This window comes from Protopterus annectens, chromosome 11.part0 (genome assembly GCF_019279795.1).
Source record: "Protopterus annectens isolate FY-2018-M chromosome 11.part0, PAN1.0, whole genome shotgun sequence".
Taxonomy (NCBI): Eukaryota; Metazoa; Chordata; order Ceratodontiformes; family Protopteridae; genus Protopterus; species Protopterus annectens.
Window position 1 is genome coordinate 298,624,588 of NC_056745.1, and position 24,115 is coordinate 298,648,702.

The 24,115-nt window shown below is 39.5% G+C and overlaps 1 protein-coding gene across 1 annotated transcript in view; it reads left to right on the forward strand.

The window, feature by feature from the left end:
* GYS2 (glycogen synthase 2) overlaps positions 1–24,115 on the forward strand; it is a 730,647-nt gene that overhangs the window by 663,484 nt on the left and 43,048 nt on the right. Inside the window, exons 13-15 of the mRNA XM_044087805.1 lie at positions 180–275; positions 1,239–1,402; positions 12,792–12,872. Of these exons, the coding sequence (XP_043943740.1) occupies positions 180–275; positions 1,239–1,402; positions 12,792–12,872 (341 nt within the window). The remainder of the gene's footprint in view (positions 1–179; positions 276–1,238; positions 1,403–12,791; positions 12,873–24,115) is intronic.

Here is a 24,115-nt window from a genome sequence, read left to right on the forward strand (position 1 = left end):
TGTCTGTCAAACACTGTGTGCCATCTGCTTTTTAAGTGGCTCACTTGCTTCTAGCTCTGCAAAATAACTGTTGCTTTTCAATCACTAGTAGAGCTGTTTGTTAGTGCTGAGGTGCTTGACAACTATTTACAAAATAAAAGCAGTTTTGTGATTTCATGTGCTTTGTTTTTCTATGGCAGCTGAATGTACAGTGATGGGCATTCCAAGTGTGACGACCAACCTCTCTGGCTTTGGCTGTTTCATGCAAGAGCACGTTTCAGACCCAGCTGCTTATGGTAATGTATTGTAAAATGTAATGTGTATCAAACTGAAAACTAGCGCTGACCTTAAAATAAAGCATAAGTGGTCTGCAGTGCATAAAGTAGAATGCAAGCTTCTCCTGAACAGTTTTGTATAAACAGTATTTTTTATTACATTAGGGATCTTATCCTTTTGGGAGAGGGAATAAGTATAGAATTCCATCTGTTGCATGGACTGATTTGTCTGTCAAGAACTTAAAGTAAGCAAGTCATCTGCTCCCTTCTACGTTGTCCATTTTGATGTCACTGCTGACTTGGATGACTTCGCCAATAATTTCTGTAATGAGCCCTGCTGTGCTGATGTTTTGTCCAGCTGCTTCGGTGCAATAGTCAGTTCTTAACTCTTAAGAACCATTGCTGCTTTTGAGAGGAGGCCTAGTTCAAAACCATGCTCTCAACTGTTCAATTATGCTTTTTACTGTATAGTAGAAAGTGTTTTGTGAATTTGCTAAACTGTACAATACTGTTCAAACTGTACAGTGTTTTATGTGGAAATCCAGAATGCTTTTGAAATGGGATGAGGGGGGGGGATTAAGGGAGGTTTAATGTGCAGTCTGAGAATATTTTCATTAGGAATAAAAGAATGTGAAGATCTAAAATTAAAATATCAAAATTTATAAGGTACTTTTGGAAGTGACAGTTTTGCACAGATCTAAAATACATATCTATTTTCTTTAACAAGTCAAGTGATATGTAACCACAACTTTTTAATGACCAACAGCAGATTTTTATTTTTGAGAACAAATTTAGATGCCTTGTATTTCTTATCCCACTGACTAGTTTGAGAAGCTTAATTTTGGCTGATGATTTGTGCTTTTGTCCTAAAGTATGGAAAGTCATTTAGAGTGCATTACACAGCTAAGAAGCATCTTGTATGAATGGCTCTTACCTTAATATGTGAATGACTATCTATAATCCCTTTTTAAATGTCCCCCCTAGGTGTTTATATTGTGGACCGAAGGTTCCGTTCTCCAGAAGAATCCTGCAGTCAACTTACTCAGATCTTGTTTGGATTCTGCCAGCAAACACGTCGCCAAAGAATTATCCAAAGAAATAGAACAGAGAGACTTTCTGATCTCCTGGACTGGAGATATCTTGCTAGAGTAAGTAGTTGTTAAAAAAAGCAGAATTACATACTAACAATTGCTTAAAAGGTTTAGGTGCATTTCAGGGGAACTTTGATAGTAAAGAAATATATAGAGAGTATGTAATGGTTTGAAACATTAATGTGACCTTGCATTGCAGTTTTTAATTAGATGAAGGTTTCCATGAACTGAAAATGTTTCTTTTTTTCCTTATGCAATTCATAATGTCACGCTGTTTTGTATTCTCGTTAAATATTTGAACATGAAGATGCTTTTGCTTACTTTTTGACATGCTAACAATACTGCTGTCATTCTTAGGTGTTTAGTTTGTATTGGATACTGTGTTTGCTGAAAATAAGCCATAAAACATTGTGGAATAAAATTCCAGAAACAACGTTCAAGTGTATCATTCCATACAGTGCCTACAGTTTTTAAGAACCCGTGTTTCAAATGTAATCATGTTATTAAAAATACCCTTCTGTTCATCCCACTTAGGGAGAGTTTCTAACATCCTAGACTGAAACTTCAGCAGAAAAGCCTGCTTGAGCCTATGATAGGACTTGTACCAGTAGTTTTTAATGCTTTAGATTGCAATTCCTCTAACAGGGCTTGTAATTTTAAAAGGTCTTGATTAGCTAAGTCTGTTACTCTAGCAACCTCAGCTTCCTGTGTCTCCAACTGAGCTTGTAATGTGTTTATTTCCTCCATAGCAACAGTTATGTCAGGCTGTGCGTCAGCCAACTGCTTGTCATATTTTTCTTGCAAATGGACAATTTTACTCATTAACCCTTCTATAATACCAGTAGCTTTACTGCCCTGTTCAATAACAGTTTGTGAATAGGTCTTAATTTCAGTCTGAGAGACTTTCAAAAACTGAGAAAATTATTTTGTACATTCAGCGGTGTCAGCATGCAGTTTACCAGACTCATCCCATTTATCACAGTAAATCTGAAATTGACCCAGGTCAAGATCCTGCTGGTTGCTAACTTTAGCAATCCAATCTTTAAACTCCTGCAAATCAGAATGTAAAGTACAAAATTTGACATCTGCATCACTCTCTAATAAAACTTTTGCAGCAGGATATATAGAAATAGGAACCATTGTCTGTGCTTCAGACATTACTTTATCCTGGTTGTGTTCAAGGTTTTGTACAATAAAGTTTGACAAGGCATGCAAAAAGCAACATTTAAATCATTGCAAATAGCACATTTTTGTACATTGTGGCACTTTTGCCTTGCCTACATACCAATCAAAGGTAGAGATCCAGTTACGTAATGCTGGATTGTCAGTTTTTCCTAGTAAAGACTTACAGGTACTAACTTGCTGATCATACCATGTATTTAAATAATTCCACACATTTATACATAGTTCAGACACATCAAAAGTAAGACTGAGTGCACTTCTTGGCATTTTCACGAATTGCATTCATTCCTAAAAGAAAACAAGTGTTCAGGACAAAGGTAGCCAGTCTTGACACAAAGATTAATTGTGGGAAAATTCTCTGCTGTCTTTTGCTAGATGCTGGTGATATGAACATTTTGGCAGTAGTATTTTCATACCTTGTGTGTCACCAACTGTCTGAAGAAAAATTACTGTACTGCTCAGCAGTCTTTTGTCCTCCAGTCAATGGACAAAGTTTAGGAAGAGAAGAATAGATTCTAAGAAGATCTGCGCTGGAATGTCGCACTGAGGGGCACCTCTTCAGGTCCCCCCCCCCCAGTTGTTTGGACTGGATTGGTCTCACCACTGTTCATTATACTGCACTAGTCAGGTAGTCTGTACCTTTACTCAGTGAAGACACTGCGACAATTCTGCTGTTACAACATTCATTTACTGCACACAAGGTTTGCATCTAGCTTAACAATGAAAGGTATATACATCAAAAACGTACTTAGTTTAGTTTTAGATCTGTAAAAAGTCTCTCATACAAAATCTCATACAGTCTTTATAGTGTCTTTTCTGCCTGCATCAGGAGTTTAGAGAATTTTCCAGAATCTTTCCCTTGAAGCAGATCAGCTGACTGTTTGTTTTCCATATTTTAAACATTCTGTTCCTGAAGAATAACTCATTTCGCCCTTGGTCTACCTTGAATATCATATTGACGAGAGACAGCTGCATACAAGAGTTCGTCTTGACCTGCTTGTAGATAATTTTATAAAGCTGCATAGTTTATAAGAGAAAATATTTTACTTCTGGTTCTTAACAATGAATGCCAAGCTATATAGTTTTTCCAAGTTAGGTAACTGAGTTCTAGCTGAGTGCACTCTACACACTGAAATGCAGAACATTTATTTCACATTTTCAGAAAAATCCACAGAAATCCATTTTAACCTGTTCTTTATTTACTCTCACAATAGCTAAAATTAAATTACTTTATGGCTATGCAATAAAAGATGGCACCTTTCAGTTTTCATAGTTCATAGTTTATAGTTTTGGTACTAAGCTAACTGCCCTTGCGAGCCATTTTAAGCTTAGCCAATTATCCCTTGTGAGACTCAAACCCTGCACCTTGTGTTTCTAAGGCAAACACCTTAGCCATTAAGCCACCCTCATTGCAGCTACAGTCTGTGTTGACTCTTTCTGTATTGTCTTCAGAGTGAACTAATTACTACCTCTGAAAGTATGAAGGAATACAGTTTTATGACTTCCAGCATCTGCCAAAGATCTGAGGCCCTATGTATTTTCACAGGTAGATGCTAAATACTGCCAGCTTCCAGCAGTGGGGGTTTTACCTGGGATGAAGTCAGATGACACAAAATGATGTTTTTCTGCAAGCTGTCCCAGCAGTAATATTTGAGATATTAATTTGAGATGTTAATTTAAGAACTCAGTGCATTTTGTCTTGGACCTGACAAGAACCATTCACCACATCTGGCTTGCTGTAATTTTCTTAGGATGGAGCAAATCTTAGTTTAGGTATTTTTCTTTATTTGAGACTGTCCTGCAATGTTTTAAATATTTCCTGTGATTTTTAACTCTGTCACTGTGAAATATATACAGAGTATTTCCCTTTTCTTTTATTAATTAAATATATTTAAACCTTTCATTGGGGCTGACCTGTCTAGAGAGAAACCTTTGAGACTGCTTGCATATTTATGTGGTGACAGTGTGGGTCACTCGCCTTGTTCCTGATCAAACTATCATTTGTATTAATATTACACAGTAAAATTGGACACCCGTTAAGGGCTTTAAAGTAGCTGATAAGGAGTTGGCTGGTGACAGTGATAAGTACCTTATAATTTGGGCAAAAGGGGGCATAGCTAGTAAACCTATGCCAGCCTTTCCCAGGTGCATGTGAGAATCGAACCTCTGTCAGCTACTTGGGCAGGGGGACACAGCTGGTTGGACAGAGAGGGTGCTGGAAGTCTTTGCTTCCTTACTCAGCTGAGATCTCAACTCTAGCTGTGCCAGTGAGGAGTCTTATTGGGGATCCAGAGAAAGGGCGAAACCTGCCCCGGGCTGACTGGTCTCTGTGCGTGCTGTTAAGGGAAATTGCACTTGATGCAGAGAGCTGCATCTGGAAATTCTGTGCGTACTTGTCATCCCCTAGTGTATGTCCCCCCACTGTTGCCAGTGGTTAGGATTGATGCTACTTGATTTACTGGTCCAGTGGTGGGTCGTCACGCCAACAAAGTCCACTGTGAAAATTAAGTTGGAAAGAAGCTACAAAGTTAAAGCTGCTTTTCAGATTTGGTTTTCAGCAGAAGGGTTAAGCTCTTATTGTTGACTTATTCACCCTTGTTGGAAGTACTCTGGATAGCAACCATCTCAGAGCATTTGGATTCTAGCAGAGCTGTGCCCTATGGCAGTACTCAACATTAATGAGTTTGGTATTAATGGATATGCAGTTGTTTACTAAATGTTTTAGAAAAGTAGTTGGCATATTATTCATAAGGCTTTTTCTGAAGCAATGTTCTAGTTTTGCTGACCATCAATAGGTGTAAGGTAAGGCTTGTGGGTGGTACAGTAATAGAAGATGTCATTGAACATTTTGTCTGAAATGCTTATAAAGAGGTTGGCATAAATATTGGCAGTGTTCCTGCTCACATACTAGGTTTACTTGGTTATTTTTTTGTTCCCAGCATTTTGTTGAAAACATTCAAAAAAGTTGAATTTGTATACTGAAGCTGAATGTACTAGTCCTCTCATTTTGACATCTAAGTTGCCTATATTTTGAGAAGGTTTGTGCATAGAGACTGGGTCTTGGTGAAAGTGTACAGCTTTGTGTAGTGTATCTTGGGTTTACTAATGACAAGTTAAACTAGAATAATGTCTGGTGGCTTATTCATTTTGTGTAATAACCTTTGTTTTGCTAAGAAGAGAATGTTTTTCATGTGCCACTTATTTACTGGTTAGTTTTGTGAAGATTCATTCTGGGATGTTTTTGTGGTGGGTTCAGTCAGTATGCAAAAGACTTTAACCAATTGTGGAAGAAAAATTCCACAGAGAGCCAGTTTCAGTGTCTCCTCTGCTTAGGACCCAACCACAACCAAAAGTCTTGCCCTATCTTTAAAGCTTTTATCTCTAAAACTGTACTTGGCTGCCCTTTCTTACACTAATAGTTATCTTGAGAATCAGATACTGAAAAAGTTAGGGTGCAGCGTTATGGAGGGCACATTGGGGGTCTTCTGCTACGTCTGCTATGAAGAAGGCTAAGAAAGTTAGGCCCAGAGCTTCAGCTGCGCCTTCCAGATGTGTGTCTAGAAGCAGATGAAGACCCAGAAACCCGTCTGGATTGCTGCTCACATTCTAATGCGGGTACCACTTTGGAGGCCGCAATGGATTCTGCCATCTGCACGTCCTCAGAGGCTTTGCAGATGTCTACATCGGATGATCTGGGAAACCAAGACTTATTTTCATTTCAGAAGGCCCTTGAGGAATTCCACAAATTTTAATAAAGGATGACATATCGATGAACATCATTGAATGTAGGCTTACATCTGGTCCCTCCACCTTTCACAGGGCTGATGTTCCTCTGAAAAAGCAGAAAACCAATCCTGTTTCTGCTCCTCAGGACCCACCTGCTAATTGGCAAACTTTCACATGAGGCTTGTTCAATGTTTTTAAGCCTCACAAATCTCCCTCAGAAGTTCCCTTATTCTAACTCCACCACAGAAAAGGATTAGAGTGCAAGATTCTTCTGAAGAGGATTCCTCAGGGGATGAATCCTTAGCCTATTCCACAAAGATTGTATAGCTCCCCTGAGGAAGAGTCCAGTGGCAGTGTCTCCTGGTGAAGATATCACATTTGGGGAGAATATTGTCAGATTGAAGGAGTATTTTAAGTAGGACTGCTATCAGGCTTCTGTGGTGCAGAAAGGGTACTATGACTTCAAATGGATTCTCCCTCTCCTTCTGCTGTGCCCTAGGTTTTAGCAGCTTTTCTTGATGCCTTTTCTTCTGCATCAGACTCCAGACTCAACCTCCTGCCTCCCTTTACAAATGTCCATCAGCAGATCCAGTGACTTTTTGTGGCTGCTGATAAACTGTTGCCATCCAATTCTCTCCCTTCAGATAGAGAGTAAGACCAAGGAAAGACTGGTAAAGGTTTATACCTTTGCCACCATAGCTTTCTGTGTTGTCAGTTACAAACCCATATGACCCAGTATACTTTAGCTATCATTTCACAGACTACTCTGCTTATTCTAAAACTTCCCGAGTCCGAAGTTAAGTCACAGTTTTCATTACTTCTGGGGCGTTCCAGGTGCACACCACTCCAATAAATGCAGCTGTGATTCAGCTGAAGCATCTGCTAGAGTGGCTGCATCTGGCTTTGTTTTGCAGCGATGCTCCTGGTTGAGGCTTCAACCATTTTCTGATGACTTTAAGGCTAAAGTACTGGATGTGCTCCTTTAAATAAGGCTTTGTTTGGGGCTGTAGCAGATTTGTTCAAGTCCTTGCAGGAGAAAGGTAAAGAATTACAGGACCTAAAAGATCTTTCTTTCTCCGCTTCCTAAATTCCAAAGGAATTACCCAGCTAAAACTCCTGTTAAACAATCTCGCACTCCTTCCAAAAAGAGGGGTTTTGGGAAACCTACTGCTTCCAACCTGATCAGAATGCTGCTGCTCAAAAACAGTCTTTTCTAGAACAAATCTGGTAGTCTGTGACTGCCAACCTTTTCTCAGCCACTTTCTTCACTCTGCCTTTCCCTGTCCCTTCAGTCTAGTAGCAAATTACTCAAGATTCATGAGTCCTGTCCATAATCCACAAAGGGTATTTTCTGGTGGGGGGAATGCTCCCACCCTTCATGAGTATTCTGCAACCACCTCGAGAGCAACTATAGTTTTTTTTCCAGAGGTGTTTCGGGTATTGAAATCCCAGGGAACTGTTCAAGAAATTCCTCCAACAAAGAGGAAGAGGGTTCTACTGCAGGATGTTTCTGGTTCCCAGAAAAGATGTCCCTTGGAGACCCATTCTGGATCTTCCACACCTCAACACCTTCCTAAAGATGCCAAACTTCCGCATGCTTTCTCTGCCTACTTTTTCCCCTCATCCTTCCACGAGTTTTTGTGGTCTCCCTGGACATCAAGGATGCTTAGTTTCATATTCCCATTCACCCCTTTTTCATGAAATATTTGTTTGTTTCATCACATTTTCAGTTCTCTGCTTTGCCCTTTGGTCTCTCTGGCACCATGGGTATTTACAAAATGCTTGGCTCCTGTGATTACTTGTTGCAGACTCCAGGGTGTACAGATCTTTCCATATCTGGATGAGCTCCTGCTCTAGGCACTCTTTCCAGAGACATTGCAACAGAATCCCCATTTCACCATTTCCCCTTCAAAGACTGGGTTTTAAAGTAAACTTCCAAAAATCTTTTTTCACGTCTTCCTGGGGTGCAAAATCCAGACAGATCAAATGTCCTCCCTGCACCCTCAGAAAATTCAGGCTCTAACCAAATTCTTACAAAACGACCTCTCCCTGCAATCCCTTACAGCCAGGGAGTTTCTCCACCTTCTAGGTTTCATGGCATCTACCATCCCCATGTTACTTCTGGTCAAATTTCACATGAGGAAATTTCAGTGGTACCTTAACTCACTTTGGAGCCCACATGTACACCCACTGGACTTTGTTCCTCTTCTTCCTTGTTTGAAGAGGAAACTTCATTGGATTCAGCCAATTTTCCTGAATCCAGGCCTTCCTTTGCATCCTAGAAGGTCCATGCCCTTTGGTCCTCTTAAAGGAAGGAGTACATGAACATGAGATGAGCCCTGCTCTTGACTCTACAGACATTTCACTCTTTTTTATATCAGGGCCCTCTAAAACTGTAAACAACACCACAGTTCTTTGTTATGTAAACAACCGGTGGGGGATAAATCTTCTGTGCAGGCTAGCCCTCATGACATGGGAACTGGCACCTCAGTACCATGTGTTCCTTCGGGCAGTGTACATTGCCAATCAGAGTGGAGTGGCAGACACTCTGAGCACATCTACTTCTCATTCCCATGAATGGATGCTTGATATAGATGTTTCTGGATATTCTCCACTAGTGAGGTATTCAAGTTGATCTTTGGCTCCCCCTTTGAACAGACAACTTAAAACATTTTGTGCCAGAGTTCCAGACCCTCTGGTGTGAAAGGTGGATGCCCTTTTTCTCATGGAAGGGGATGTTTCTCTATGTACCCCCCCCCCTCTTATTCAGAAAGTTCTGCTGAAGATTCAGGACAAACCAAAAATCTTGCTGGTGACTCCCTTTTGGCCAAGACAACATTCTTATCTCTCTCCTGCATTTAGCCAAGGGCAATCATAAGTTACTTCACAGGGTTTATATTGTCACACAAGACAAGGGATCTCAAATTCATCCACACCTGCCAACTCTACATGTGGCACTGTGTGATAGGCTTCTGATTCCTTTCACACACCTCTTTTCAGATGACCTGCTTTAGGGTTCTACAGGAGGCCAGAAAAGCAAATACTAGGAAATCCTACTTATCCCAATGGAAGAGGCTTTCTATCTGGTGTCTTTCTCGTAAACTGGACCCACTTATTGTGGATGTACCCCTGGTTTCATCTTACTTGTGTGAACTATTGAGCTTTCACAGATGAAGGCTGGGTTGGCTTCTTCCTCTATCAGCCATGTCTGCTGTTGTCTCCTCCTTTGGCCTCTAAATTGGATGTTAAACTCATCCTTAAAGGCATCCTTCACATCAGACCTCCCAGGAAGCCTGTTCCTTCTCCTCCTTAGGATCTCAGTTTTGTCTTGGAAAAACTTAGTGGCTCCATTTGAACCTGCAGCTACAGCTTCCCTGCAACACTGTACTTGGAAGACTGTTATTAGCTATCTCTTCAGCCAGGAAGGATGTTCTTTGGAGTTGCATAGACCTCTCAGATTTTACTTTGCTAAAACTAAGGCTATCAGGAAATCTGATCAGCTTTGTTTTCATCCCAGGGCTCTGGGAATGCCTGTTTTCAAGCAGACTATTTCTACTTGGATTTCTAAAGCTATTTCCTTTTATGTTTTTGATGGAAAGAGTTTTTACTTCTGTTGAGGCTCATTTTATAAGGGCTTGCGGCTTCAGGTGCTTTTTTTCAAAGGTTTGGATACTAACACCATCTTGGAAGCAGCTACTTGGTCTTCTGTTCATACCTTCACTAAACATAAACTGGATGGCACCTCCATATCTAGAACTTGCTTTTTCTAGAGCCATTCTCCATGTTCTTTTTTTTTAGAAGGCAACTCTGCTCCATTTCTTCATGAGCTTTGGTACTCCCCTCATGTTAAGAATACTGCAACCTAGAACAGAAGGCCATCTATGGTTATGATGCACAGTTATTCTTTATGAATGTAGTGGTGGTTATTTTGCATGCAACTTAATCAGTGGTAATTAGACAGGGCAACATTATACTGTGTTAAATGTTAAGGTGTTTTTTAATGATGGGTCATGTTTTTGTGGGCAGCACTGGTTATATAAATAGACGTGGTCTGTATAAATAGAATAGTTTTTTGGGAGGTGGGGTGGAGTATGTTTTGATTTTTGCTAGTGAAACAGTAACTTGCTAGAATAAGATACACATCTTTTTAAAAAGATACACTTATTTTTAAGATAATGGGTGAAATAGAACCACGAGATCATTGTTCTAGTGATGTCAGAAGAACTGAGCTTTGAATAGATTCTATGGATATTTAGTGGGTGTGGCTGACTAAATTTGGGATGGTAGAGAAATGAAACATGCCACACCTCCCTGATTTGAACAGGAGCCAGTTGTCCTGCCCACGTGCAGCACTGCATAGCTAGATAGAACAGCAATGAATGAGTGAAAAAAATGTGGTAATGTTATAGATGTGAAGCAATCTATAAAACATAAGGTAAAAGTAAAGGCAAGGCTGGCAGTAGTAATATCGGAGATGTTTTCACAGTAGGGCATTGCTGAGAAGACCTCAGCACATGAATGTGGTCTGCTACTCATGAATACATGAGACCAGATTTTAAAAAAATCAGTAACTTCAGTCAACAGAACTCTGTTTTCCTCCGCAATAGCCACATATATTGGCCAGATAATAAGGGTGCCTTGAACCCTAGCAGGTTAGGCTGCGTGACCTTAAGCACCAATGAACATGAGCGGCATAGTGGGTTTCAGATTTAAAAATGCTCCTCTGCTCCAGTTCTTGACAGGTAACTAAGCTGCCTTGTAAACATTGTCCTGATCTGCTCTCTCATTGCAAGTTATTACTCAACTATCTCTCTTCCAGCTCATATTTGGATAGCCTGTTGCTCAGCTTGATGACTTTGTTTAAATACATTGCTGACAGAAAACCTTCATGTGGCATAGAAATGCTGAAATGTGCCTACTTTTGGTTGATTTATTAACATTTCAGCATAAAATATTAGACCATGAAGTGTTTTTTACCAATATTAACTTCAGCTTACTATACTACTGCAGTTTACTCCAGATCTTCACTTCTAGCTGATTGCCTAGCATGTGAAACTTCAAGCCTGTTGGGGGTATTCTGAGCCTCAGCTTTAACATCCGCTAACTGATAGTAATTGCATTGTTTGGAAATGGGTTACTTGCCACAAAATGTGTTGATTATGAAGTATTTTAGGTGATAAATTGGCATGCTGTTGTAAATGTTCTCCCCTTGGCATCTTGGCTATGTAACCATTCAATAGTTTTTGCCCTAGTTGTTTCAGATACAATACTGTGCAAAAATCAGAAGGTATAAAATTTAAGTGAGAGCAGTTCTGTTTTTACAATAGGAGGTGTAGATGTACAATGAAATGCTGGCTAAATAAATTAATGTAAATAGAGAACATTAAAACAGCTGAACTAGAAATCATTAGAAGATTTGTTGTATCTTTCGGCTTTTCCCGGTTAGGGGTCGCCACAGTGGAACTCCGGTCCGCTAATGATTGGCAGTAGATTTTTATGTGCAGAGTTGCTGGCCCTGATGCACAACCTTCAACGAAGGTACGCCCATTCACGCATGTCTCCACACAGAAGACGCTCTAACTGAGAATCGAACAGGACAACGTCTTACTGTGAGGCGACAACACTACTGCAGCACCACCACCGCAGTACATCAGAAGATTTGTTACAAACGTTAAATGCATCTAATTATATTAGCTGCACCCATAGCCGGCCTTAGGCATAGACCAACTAGGTGGCTGCCTAGGGCACTGCTGGCAGTAGTAATATCGGAGATGTTTGCACAGTAGGGCATTGCTGAGAAGAACTCAACACAAGAATGTAGTCTGCTACTCATGAATACATGACACACACCAGATTTTTCAGTATTTATTTGGTGTAGGTGGGGGGGGGGGCACAGTGGAGCCCTTTTGCCTAGGGCACCAGTTGAACAAAGGCTGCTCCTGCACCAGAGCTTCTGCTCGAACTATATATAGATTTGAGTTAAGAAAATAAGCAATCTCTCAAGCAAATATTTTCAAGGTAGCAAAAGTCCCCAAAGCACCTGTTTGGGGGGCATGTGGGGATCTCGGCATACTGTGTGAAGGGGGATCTCCAGTAATTACCACACTGTGTAGAGGGGAAAGTAAGTGTTGTTCAGTCACATGGCAGTGTGAGCATGCATTTACAATTCATGCACCCTCAGTGCAGTGTTACAGTGGTAGTAAAACAAAGCACACATATGAAGTAAGGCCCCTCTGCTACTTTTTTGAGTGTTACTTAACCATTGCTCTCTGCGTTTAGACAAGTTTGAAGAATGATGCAACGACCAGTGTAAAGTTTCACCTAAACAGGTTGTGTACATATTGCAAGTAACGCAAATATATTAACAGCTGTGGTAAAGCTGGTGGTATAGCAGCAGAGTACATATGAAGGGTAGTTGCACTACAGATCCATTTTTAGAGCTGTAAACAAAATATTGTAGGACATGGAATATGCATATATAAAGTTGTCACAAAAATTCTGTGATCCAACCAATTGTTTTCTTTTTCTTTTTTTAAAGTATTACACACACTCCAGGCACTTGGCCCTTAGTAGAGCTTTCCCAGATACTTATGAGATACCTTTTGCGGCGCCACCCAAGGTAAGATGCATTTTCTTTATCTTGATAAGTGAACATGTATTTCATTAATATAAGTCAAATGCTTTCTGGTTAATTTGTTTTCCATTCACCATGATCACCACAGATGAAATGAATGTGGTCACTTTTTTGTCTGTTCAGACATTACCTTGAATCCTGTCAACATTACTGTTCTCTGTGTTGATGTTCTAACTAGGTCTACTTCAGCAGAATGTGCAAAATTGTTTAACTTAAATGATAGAGGCAGACAGATGACCTAGGATTGACTTGGAAACTTGGCTGTCTGGGGCGGATGAAAGATAGGGATAGAAGTTAGTGGCCAGTGCTGGCTCTTCCATCTTTGTGTGAAGGATTAGTCCATCCACTGCATAAGTGGTCCAAACTAGAGATGGTCACTGTACTAACCCACATTTATGTGGTAACCTTATGTGGTAACCTGTGTGTGTATGTGAGAGCACACATGCTATTAGGGGATAGCCATTGCATGTCCTCTTAGTTGCAAACACAAACTTTACTTGCTGGGGGTGGAGGTAAAGGGCAAACCTACTCATGGCTGCCTGCATGATTACTGCAGCTTTAGGCTGACTCCAGTGATTGGTACTTGATTGAGTGATCCCATCATAGGCTTAGAGGGTGGACAGGCACAGGAGCTAGAAGGGTATGCTGGGGGGGGGGGGTGCATTTTAACACATCACCAAAGTTCAGGCAAATACCGTTTTCAGTTCATTACCATAACTTGACTGGTCATTTGCTCATAGAGATTAAACTACTTTCTGCAGTGTGTGAATATTGTATAAGCAAACTTTATACAAGAAATATTTAAATGAGATAGATGAGGTATAATGTCCAAGTGAAGATATACAAGCAGTACATCAAGTCAACACTGAAATAGCAGATGGTGTCAGTACTAGTGTAGTTAGACAATACGAGGTCAGTTGTGACAAATAATTAATTACATTGGCAGAAGACATTAGGGGTGTAATGTTAAATTAGGATCCATGTATAAAATATAGAACCGAGAATGAAGCAGACAGGCAAAATAGCAAGTTGTGTGAAAACCTCAGATGTCACTCGAAAGTAGAGTAATCTGGAGATGCAACCATTTAAGTAGGAAATGTTAAACAGTGTAGTGCAAAGCAATGTTGAAATGAGATTTGGATAGTGTTTTAAAAGTGAATTTTTCCGTTAGTTTAAGGGGTAATGAGCTCTCTTCATATGCTATAAAAATGCTGAGCAGTCTTTCACTTTTGCAAAGGCTTTTCTTGTTTTGTAGTCTGTATTTGAGGATCTAAGGGTCCTTTTAGGTTTATACTATTGTAGCAGTGAGTTAAGATGGCCTGGGCTTTGGATCTCACAAAGCAGTTTATGTACAAATGTTACGTGGTTGAATTTAGTCCCCCCCAAAAAAAAAGTGTGTTGCAGGTATGAGTAGTAGCCGATGGTTGGTTGGGCAGCAAGTTTGGCTATTTTGCAACAAGTAGATGCAAGATTGCAAAGTACAGACATGTCTTGTGTTACTAGAGATGTTGAAGTACATAGTTAAACTCCTCATACACCTGTGGTTTACAGTTAATGCAATTTCTGTATATACTGCTATTGTCAAAACAAGTGATTTGAAAACAAGACAATTGACTTTATCTACTTTTTCTATTGACTCCTCCTTTCCTTATGACCACACCCACAAAATGATAGGTACTAGCAATTTACATGAAAACAGATACCAGACGCAGCTAAAAACTTTATTAAATAATACAAGCTTTCACATTCAAAAATGCTTCAGGTATACAGACATGCTGGCAATTTGCATAATCATGTGGAGCATTTTTAGTCATCAAAAGCACTGTACTTCAGAGAAACGGCTACTTATTTCCTTTATGGTTTCAATGAGCATTAAATATGTTAAAATTTCAAGGGTGGGATATCTCAACTGTGAGAAATATTTTACAAATAGTTTTTCTAGGATACAAGACTCCCTTATAACTGCATTTAGAATGGAAAAAGGGAAGCTTATACACCAATGTAGCAAGTAATGTCAGGAGTTATCAGTTTCAGCAAAATTTTCAGGGGGCATTACTTATGAATGAAATTGTGAAAATAGCACACTATTTGCCTGAAACACTAAAATTTGATATTGAATATGGTAAAGGGAATTACTCATCACTAAGTGTTGGATATTTAAATTTGCTAAGAGCAATGATCTTTAAGTCTGCAAAATAGCTTGGACATAAGTGTGATTTTCTGTGTGGTCCTGATAGAAGGTGATAGCCAAGTTTTTGTATGGCATTTGGTATTGGCGTGGTCACTAAATGATTATTCTCAGTGGTAATGCCAAGGTATTTGTAATTGGATAATTCCTTCATGTCATTACTGTTTTGTCATGCTGTGTGAAGTTTGTGGAGTTGGATTCACTTTTAATGTCCAAAGATCGTGTATTTAGCTCTTTCATTGAGGATGAACTTGGATTCCTTTAACCATATTGCAGACTGCATCTTGAATATACAGAACATTTACTAAATACCACCAAAATGAGATCACCAGAAAATGGGTAAAATCATTTGTGCATAGTTTGCAGAGGTGCAAGTCTAAATCCAAGGCCTCATAGTAGTATGCAGAAAGAAATGCTTTGTCCCAGTGTAAAAGCATCTGTGATTTTCAGCATTGGACATGAGCAGAAGCCAAAGTAGTTCAGAAAAGATCAAAGATAACAGATTAGTGGCTCGGGCACATGTGCAGGAAAGCAGTAGACAATCTGGTGAAGATGTTTTGGGACAGACAGGAAGAGGAAATGAGGGTGTCCAGCAAGAAGGTGGATGGATTGTGAGAGAAGACCTGCAATAATCAGACATGAGTGTTGAAGGTAAGAGTGACATTGTATAGAGAGAGAGGGTGATAAGTGACACGAAACGCAGCACCATGTAGAAAATGAGGAGGGGGTTGGGGATGATGGTGTACTGACTTGAAAAAGGGTTGTGGGAGGCACTTGGTAAGGTTTGCCCCTCCACAAGTACTGTACTTAATAGATTAAATTAAGGATGGTGCACAATCTGCAGTCTGACTTGTGGTATTATTCACTTGCAGGCCTTCCTGAATGTCATCGTGATATCTAGCTGATGGTGTTTACCTCTGTCATTATGTATAAAGTGGTAGTTAAACTGGCACTGCATCTTTTCTTTGTATGTATCCTGTGCAGTAAGCAACAATCTGTTAAATTATTTTTTTTTCTTTTGTCTGCTACTATGGAACTGAGTGCAGTGCAATAATTGGTGTATGTTAAATTCTGAATAACACAACACGAACACAGGAACTGCTATTCAGCACAAATAAACCACACAGCGAAAGCCAGATAAACAAAAAGATTTATTCCTCTAGCGCCTCGCCCACAATAAGCCTTCAAGGAGTAATACATAACATTATCTAAAACCTTTTATAGTACCAGCTCTCATTAATAAAATCAAACAATTTATCAATCAAACAATTAAAATATTAATTCAAGCAAAATTTAAAGTAACATCTATTAAATTCACACAATACTTCTCCAACAACATTCTGTATTTAAACCCCTTAGAATTAATGTATCAAATTTTAAAATAAACAATGTTTCTTTTCTTAAAAGCTTTAATTTATACTTTTCTTTATCTAAATATTTCATGTCTACCTGTTCCAGAATAGTAGCTTTTAAATGTTCTGTACTTCCATCATGGCATTTATTAAAATGAAAAGCCAAAGGGCTCTCCATTTTATTAGCCCTAACATCTCTCAAATGTTGCAATAAACGCGTTTTGAACATTCTCTTTGTCTGCCCAATGCATAACATGTTACAATTACACTTGATAGCGTAAACAACTCCTTCTGTGCGACAATTAAATATTCCATTGGATTCAAATCTAATATTTATATAAAAAGGAATTAACAATATATGAACATCCAATACACTTGCCACATGGCTTAGTACCCTTAATTCTGCTCTTGTACATGGGTTGTCTTCTTACAAATGAGTGTTTGCCTTTTTACAGTATACATTATCAGTATGTGGAGTAGTTCAGAATTTGCTGATTTATCTGCTTGTAGCATTTGAATTTGTGTTCAGTGTCCTAGTGATCAGACTTCTAAAGGTCATTGAGTACAGCCATGTCTGACCCCTGTGATTGTCATAAAAAATTCCCAACATCTGCAGTACACCAGGGAGTTCATGAAGTATTGAGCAACATTTCCACAGCATTATGAAAGATGTCTGACAGCTGATTTTGCTGCTGGAAAAGCTTTTTATATCACCACTTTCCATATGATCCATTCCATTTAACCTGAAAGTAAACTTTATCCTCGGTGACCTCATGGTAGTGAAAGTATGAAGTGTCCATAGACTTTAATGCCTAGAGGTGTAGCTGTTAGTGTATGGACACAGTGCTCACCCTGCCTACAGGGATGTCATGATGGACCATATTAGATTTATATGAGCTGTGACTTAATACGTTTACAAAGGTTTTTATTAAAAATAGCCCAAATACTAAATTACAACAAAGCAAATACATTGCACAACTTAACTCACTAGATACTGTGATGCACCTATGATCATGACCAGATCACTTTAATACAATTTAATTTTGGTCACAAAAGTCCTACCCCCCCCCCCCCCCAAAAAAAAAAAAAAAAAAAGATTTCTATATATAGTTTCTTGTAAACAAACAGTAGGAACCTGTTACCTCGGGAGGGCAAATCCACAAAGTGAAATATCAAGAAACACAGGGAAGTTCTCTACTTCTAACTGAAAATAAAGCAAGCAAAGCTTTCAAGAAAATCTCACTTCTAATTATAAAATAAGCCAGCTTAAATCACATAAATAAAAGAACCAATAACAGCCAAAGATTAAGTATCAAAATATTTAAACGGGTAAAGATCTAATTTTTAAGTGGTTTAATGCTTACCATGCCATTCAAGTCAGGATGCTTATCTGTGCGAAACTAGAGCCATTTATATTCAATGGATTCAGTTTTTAAAGAAATATCACCCCTCTTATATTGTAGAGCAGAGTCTCAATAGCTCTAAAAGTAAACTTGCATTGCCATTTCCATATGCATGTTTAGCTAACGCATTGGTCATAATATCTCTACGTATGTGTTCAAGAATCCATTCCTTTAACATTCAATTAGTTTTACCAACAGCTTTCTGAATGCAGAGTTTGAGATTAGCAATGAGAGAGATCATCGTATTTAAATCAGCAGGGCAAAACTGGAAGACAGCAGAAAAGGAAGAATTAGCTCTTTCGGGAAAAGGGGAAATTTCCAGGAAAAAGGCATGATGAGACAGATTGGAGGGATCAAAGAAGCAGAATATATTGAGGTGGCAGGAATGTACAGAAAAACTATAAAAGGACCCTAACATGGGTATGGGCAGTTTTTTTCAGTTTGTACTCTAAGGTCTGGTACCGCAACAACTCCCCATGCATCCATGCTGCCAGACAAATTCAGTCCTGTAAGATGTCCACAGTCTGTCTTAACTAGCAGTTGCAGTTAGTCACGGCAACAAGCCACTGTACCACATCAAGGTACTCAGTCCAACAGAGGTCCACACACCACATGCATTTCAACACAGATCCAGTTATTCCACCAACTTGGGCCTTTGTAATCTCGCATACATGTGTACACAGAAAATGTATGCTGACACAGATCCAGTTATTCCAACAACTTAATATTTAAATTCTGTCCCAAATTTTTGGGTCTCTGTTCACACACATGCACGGACAGAAAGTGAATGTTAACACAAATCTAGTTATACCAGCAGCTTTCTAAGTTTGTAAGAGCAATATTTAAAGTCGGTCTCTTAGTGCATCTTTTTTTCTCTGTCTTGAGTGTGCACACCCACACACATATCCACACACCCAACACACAAAATACATGTTAAAATAGATCTAGCTATTCCAGCAACTGAAGTTTATAAAAGCAATGTTTAAAATCTGTCCCTATTTTGGGATCTTGGTCTCTCTCATATAATAAACACACACTTGCTGAGCTTTGTTTGTTACCCAAACCTGATTAATCCACAATGCATGAAACAAAAGAAGCTCCTCCTCTATCCAGTCAGATGTTCACTTCAGGTTCACCTGAGAGGTGCAACAATCCAGGCAGGTCAAGCAAAGTGATACTAGCAACTATACCATGAAAATGACACATGCAGCAGCAGGCACGCACCCTACCAAATTTCAGGAGGCTAAGGACATAAAGGTATACCTCTCAACCACTTCAAGAATTCTGGACCAAGCCTAAAATGGTGGGACAATAGCCAAAAAATAGGGGCACATTTTAAATATTGCTGTTATAGGCTTAGAAAGTTGCAAGAAAAACAGGTTTTATTACACATTTTCAGTGGATATGAAATCTGAAATGCAAATGTCTGTCATTTTGTGACTTCAGTCCCCAGTGGTTTGTCAGAATACAGAGTAGGCCAAAAATGAGGCAAAATCTGGACATTATGCAAAGTATTTGGTATAGACATTAAAGAAACATCATGCCAGCAGTTACTCCTCAAAAACAAAAAATATAGGTGGCTACTCCTGGAGTTATGGACAGGTGACTTCACAACCAGTCAACAGATTAAGTTGCTCCCTTGATGCGATGATCAATACAGACCTCCAACCTCAACTTCAAGCAACTGCCAAGCCATATATGAAAGGGAAGAACCAACTGACTGCAGCTGTATTCAGCGGGAATTAAGCAGCCTGCAAATATACCTGCAGACAAACTTGTACAATAAAAAAAAAAATAGTTCTTCCAGTGCAATCAGGTCTGGAGTCAGGTCACCTCCGTCTACCCCCATGCTTGCAAGTCAGTCAGCTGATAAGCATTTTAGGTGGGGGACTGGGGAGAAGAGACATTTTAGTACTTTTTTCCCATTCCTTTATATTTTTGCTACCCCTTGACTAGCCAAGTGTACGCTATAGTGTACATAATAGTGTGCGCTTGCCGATGCCCTTACCTTAACATCACATAATTTGATGGTATCTGTTCTGATGTAGAGCCAGACATCCTGAAGAGTGAAAGTCAAATGGAGCCTAGAAAGCCTTGCTAATGATGCTGTAGGAAGTGATTAAATTCACACTGAATTGCTTAATGTCCAGCAAAAAGTAATGCTGTTACAGTGCTACTTCAGCAAATTTGGAAAACACAACAGTGGCCAGTGGATTGGAGAATAATATATTTACTCTGAGCATGTTGGCATAACATGTATAAAAAATGTAATTTTTCATTTTCTGTGGTTATATAGGAACATAATGCAACATGTTTCAGTTCCTAGATATGTCAGTGGTGTGGATTCCATTTCTCTCTAGCAATAAAAACATTTACATTTTTAATTTTAATTTACGAGTGGAGGTGTTTTTGGATTATTTGGATATTTCCAAGCTGCAAGATTTAATATAGCAACTGTTTTACTCTGTTTTCACATTAGTTCCAGAATAAGTTTTCATTCTTGAAAATACTTTGAAATGTATCTCTTCCTGCCTTCTACAAATGAAAGTAGCTGGATATATATTGGCAAGACTGCATGCCAACTTTGGGTTAAAATTAAGGGAATACCTAGGAGACTGTCAGACAAAAATATCTATCTCTGTGCAAAGCTTATAAACATAAGTAAGGATGGAGGCATAAAATAACTAAACTGAGAGCTTTGGCTTATGAGTCTGCTCTCCCTTTACCAGCACAGTCAGCTAAAAATGCATCTATCCACTGATCGGTCTCCAAATTCCTTCTACCTTCATAAAGGAGATTCAAGGATAATTTCCCACCCACTAACTGACCTATGGACCCATTTCCCTGAGGCAAGAGCCCTCCTTACCCATTCATTCCCCTGTGAGTAGGATTCAAGTGAGCCAGCAAAGTGTTGTGATCTGTGTGTTTATGGTTTTCACTTTCAGTCTTGCTGCTTCCTGCATGTCTGCAGCATCTAAGTGGTTGGTGTGCAGTGGGCCTTCTTATAAAGTACATCCATATCTCCACATGTGATGTATTCATTTGACCCTACCCCCTCATTGAAACAGTACTGTCCATGTGATCTCTCTGTCTAGTGCTAATTTATACACAGACAAAATGCTAAAATAATGCTCCATTCCTCTCCATACAAAGGTGAGCAGGATAAGCCTCATCTGTTCTCTGTGCTGCTGCTAACAGCAGCATGTGACTGACTGCTAACAGATCTTTGATTGCCTGGGTTGTATGAGGACCATAACACAGCCAGTGGAGCTGGCCATTGCCTTCATCTGTGGCAGTTGTAGACCTTTACTTGCAGAGAACAACCTATCCTTTTGGACATGTGCCCTAATCTCCAATTTGCAGGTGCAGTTTTTCATTCAGGCCACTTCATACTCACCCATAGATCATTCCTGTGCATGCTGGAGACTGGTTACTTTGAAGAGGGCATCCCCCTAGTACCTGTAGACTAGATGCGCTGCATACTGGCTGCACCTTGATATCCTTGTCCAAAAGGTAGTTGACAGTTGCCATGGTCCTAATCCTAGGAACCACTGGTTGAATGCAAAGAGGGGGAAGATGCAAGGATTTTTATTATTCATGTAGTGCTAACAGAAGTGGTGGTTGCAGATTTCAGTAGGTGCCAACAAGCCCATGGAGGCAGTAACTGCTGCAGTCATAGAAGCAATGCTTGAGTACAGGAAGAGTTTGAAGACTGACAGAATGGTGTTGGATAGTCTCAAGTTCTAGCAAATGGTCTAGAGGTTCAAAAAGGTTAAGTAAGAAATTACTCTTGCTGCTGTCACTCAATGTGGGAAATGTTAACTTTTTAGCTGGAAATGGTCAAGATGTAAGGAGCAACTGACGAAAAGAAAGCCATGCCAGAAGCAAATTAGTTCTGCATATGATTTAATTTTTCTGATTAAACAGTGTTGTCATTTCAGTGAGTTTCTGTATGGGCAGGGCTGTGGGAGAAGATAAATGAGGTCCAGAATTGAAGGCGTTCGTACTGGGGTGTTGTGGTTAAGCTTTTTCGATGTTACAATGACATGAGAAAAAACATTTGGACTGGCAAACTGGGTAGTAGATCCCCATTTTCCACAAAAAGGGGGGGGGGACAAGATATCTGATGGGGCTTTCAATCCTCAGCCTTCATGGGAAAGCCTCTGCTAGGATGCTGAAAATGAGACTTCATCTATTAGTTGAGCCTCTCTTGTGGAGCCGTGAAAATTCCTTCGTGGCCATGGAAGAATGGCTCTGCCGTATCCCATGCACAGATACTGTCAATGTTCATATTGTCTAAACCTTGTTATCCTAAAGAAGGCATTTAACCTACCAAGAATTATTTTATGGGAGGTGCTATAACAATATGGGATTCCAAGCTGATTAAATGCCATTTGAGCACGATATTTGAGCAATGAGTTGTCCCCATTCTCAGTTGTCTCCCATCATGTTAGTGATTTTCATAGAACATTGTAACCATACAAAAATGTTACAAAGCTTTCTTAATCTTTCACATTTTGAAGTTCAAAGCATTGCACATCTGCCATCATTACATGCTAACACATTTTAAATGCAATTATGATCTACAAAATACTGGTTTTCATCATGTTGGCTCTGACATTTACTTTCTTGTGTTGCCTATTTTTTCTCTGTAGAAGTTGAGCACTTGTCAGTTCTTCACTTTGAAGACTTGTATTTTACCTCTGGTCTTGCACCATTACTCAATGCACCTGATGTAAAAGTGGTGTGTCCACCCACATGCTGACATATATGCTGCCTATTTTATCAAGGTCCACCAAGTAGGTGATAGTTGGATTGTGGTAGTCTGAAAAGGATGGTGCTCTTGTTCTCTTATGAGAAGAAAAGCAACCATTAACCTTCAACTTCCCCCTACTCCATGCCTGGGATATGCTGCTCAAGTGGAGGTAACTTGTGTCACAGATGAGTGTCTGTGCTATTTGGCCATTGCATAGCTTTTTTGAAATATTTTAAGCATGCGACTGAAGTAGTGATCTAAGGCCCACTTTATTGATCCTTTGGGGGGGTGGTATAATTAAGATGTTTACCTCACAAACTATGGTTACAGGGTTTGATTCTTTCCTTTGATAGGGAAATTGGCTAGATTTAAAATGGCCCACAAGGGTAAGGAGAATAACATTCCCTGCTTCAGGTAGGATAAGCATCAGGAAATCTCAACTCAAATAAGCAGCACTAGTGTCTTGGAAAATTGAAATAACCTTTAACTTAATGAATATACTAAATATGCAGTAGGAACAGGGCTTTGGCTGTCCAGTCTTCCTCAAGTAACATTCTCACACACCATTAAACGCAAAAATCCTGATGTATTTATAGTAGCTTTAGGAGTAGTCCCAGTCAGCTCTGTAAAAGAGCTCTTGGTTAACATAATTCAGGATACCTGAAAAGAGAGGAGACGTTTAGGTTGAGATGCATTCACTTTGCCACTTTACTGAAGATTGAGGTCAGAGGACTTGTATCCCCAGATTGCTTGCTGTCTGAAAGCGGTAGTGCTACTCACATACTCTGTCATCCATAGTACAGAGAAATAACATTAGCAGTGCCAGCACATGAGTAATGACTGCATAATGTCATGTGCCATTCTATGTATTTTGCTATGCCTAGGTACAGCTCTTATGTTTACATTTGATTATGTAGTTGCATAGGCGTAACTTGTGCTTGAGTTCCTAATGCTAGTCTCTAAATCAAAAGTATAACTTCAGTGAAAAATTCTGGCTTGATGACATTTCACATGAACTACATCTGCAAGCCATCACTTGTATAAGCTTTCAGCTCTCACCACCACTTAGTGGTTAAAGATAACTGTTGCATAATCTGTAGTACTTTTAGATTTTTCTAAAGAAGGTATTCTGCATTAATTAAAGTAGGCTGTGTTGAGAATATCTGAAGTATGCATAAGCTTCCCTGACTTGTGTTGTACGCTCTGGTCATAAATCTGCATTGATATTTGCATGCATGGGGGGGACTGCTTTGTACTGAGACCTAGTCCATAGGTAAATACTAGGCTATCAGTCTGTGGAATATTACAAACCTAGCCATTAACCAGAAGTGAGAATCAAACCCTTTACCTTGTATCTGTGATCTAAAGACCTTAAACATTATGCCAACCCCTAGAATAGGTGTTGTATTCCTCTGTGATGCTTCTCCTTATATATGCAGTCACAAAACTTGACATCTCAAGACTACTGGCTGTATATTCTCTTTGTGCGGAGTGTCTGCACATAATTCAGTGCTAATCGTGCATAGTCA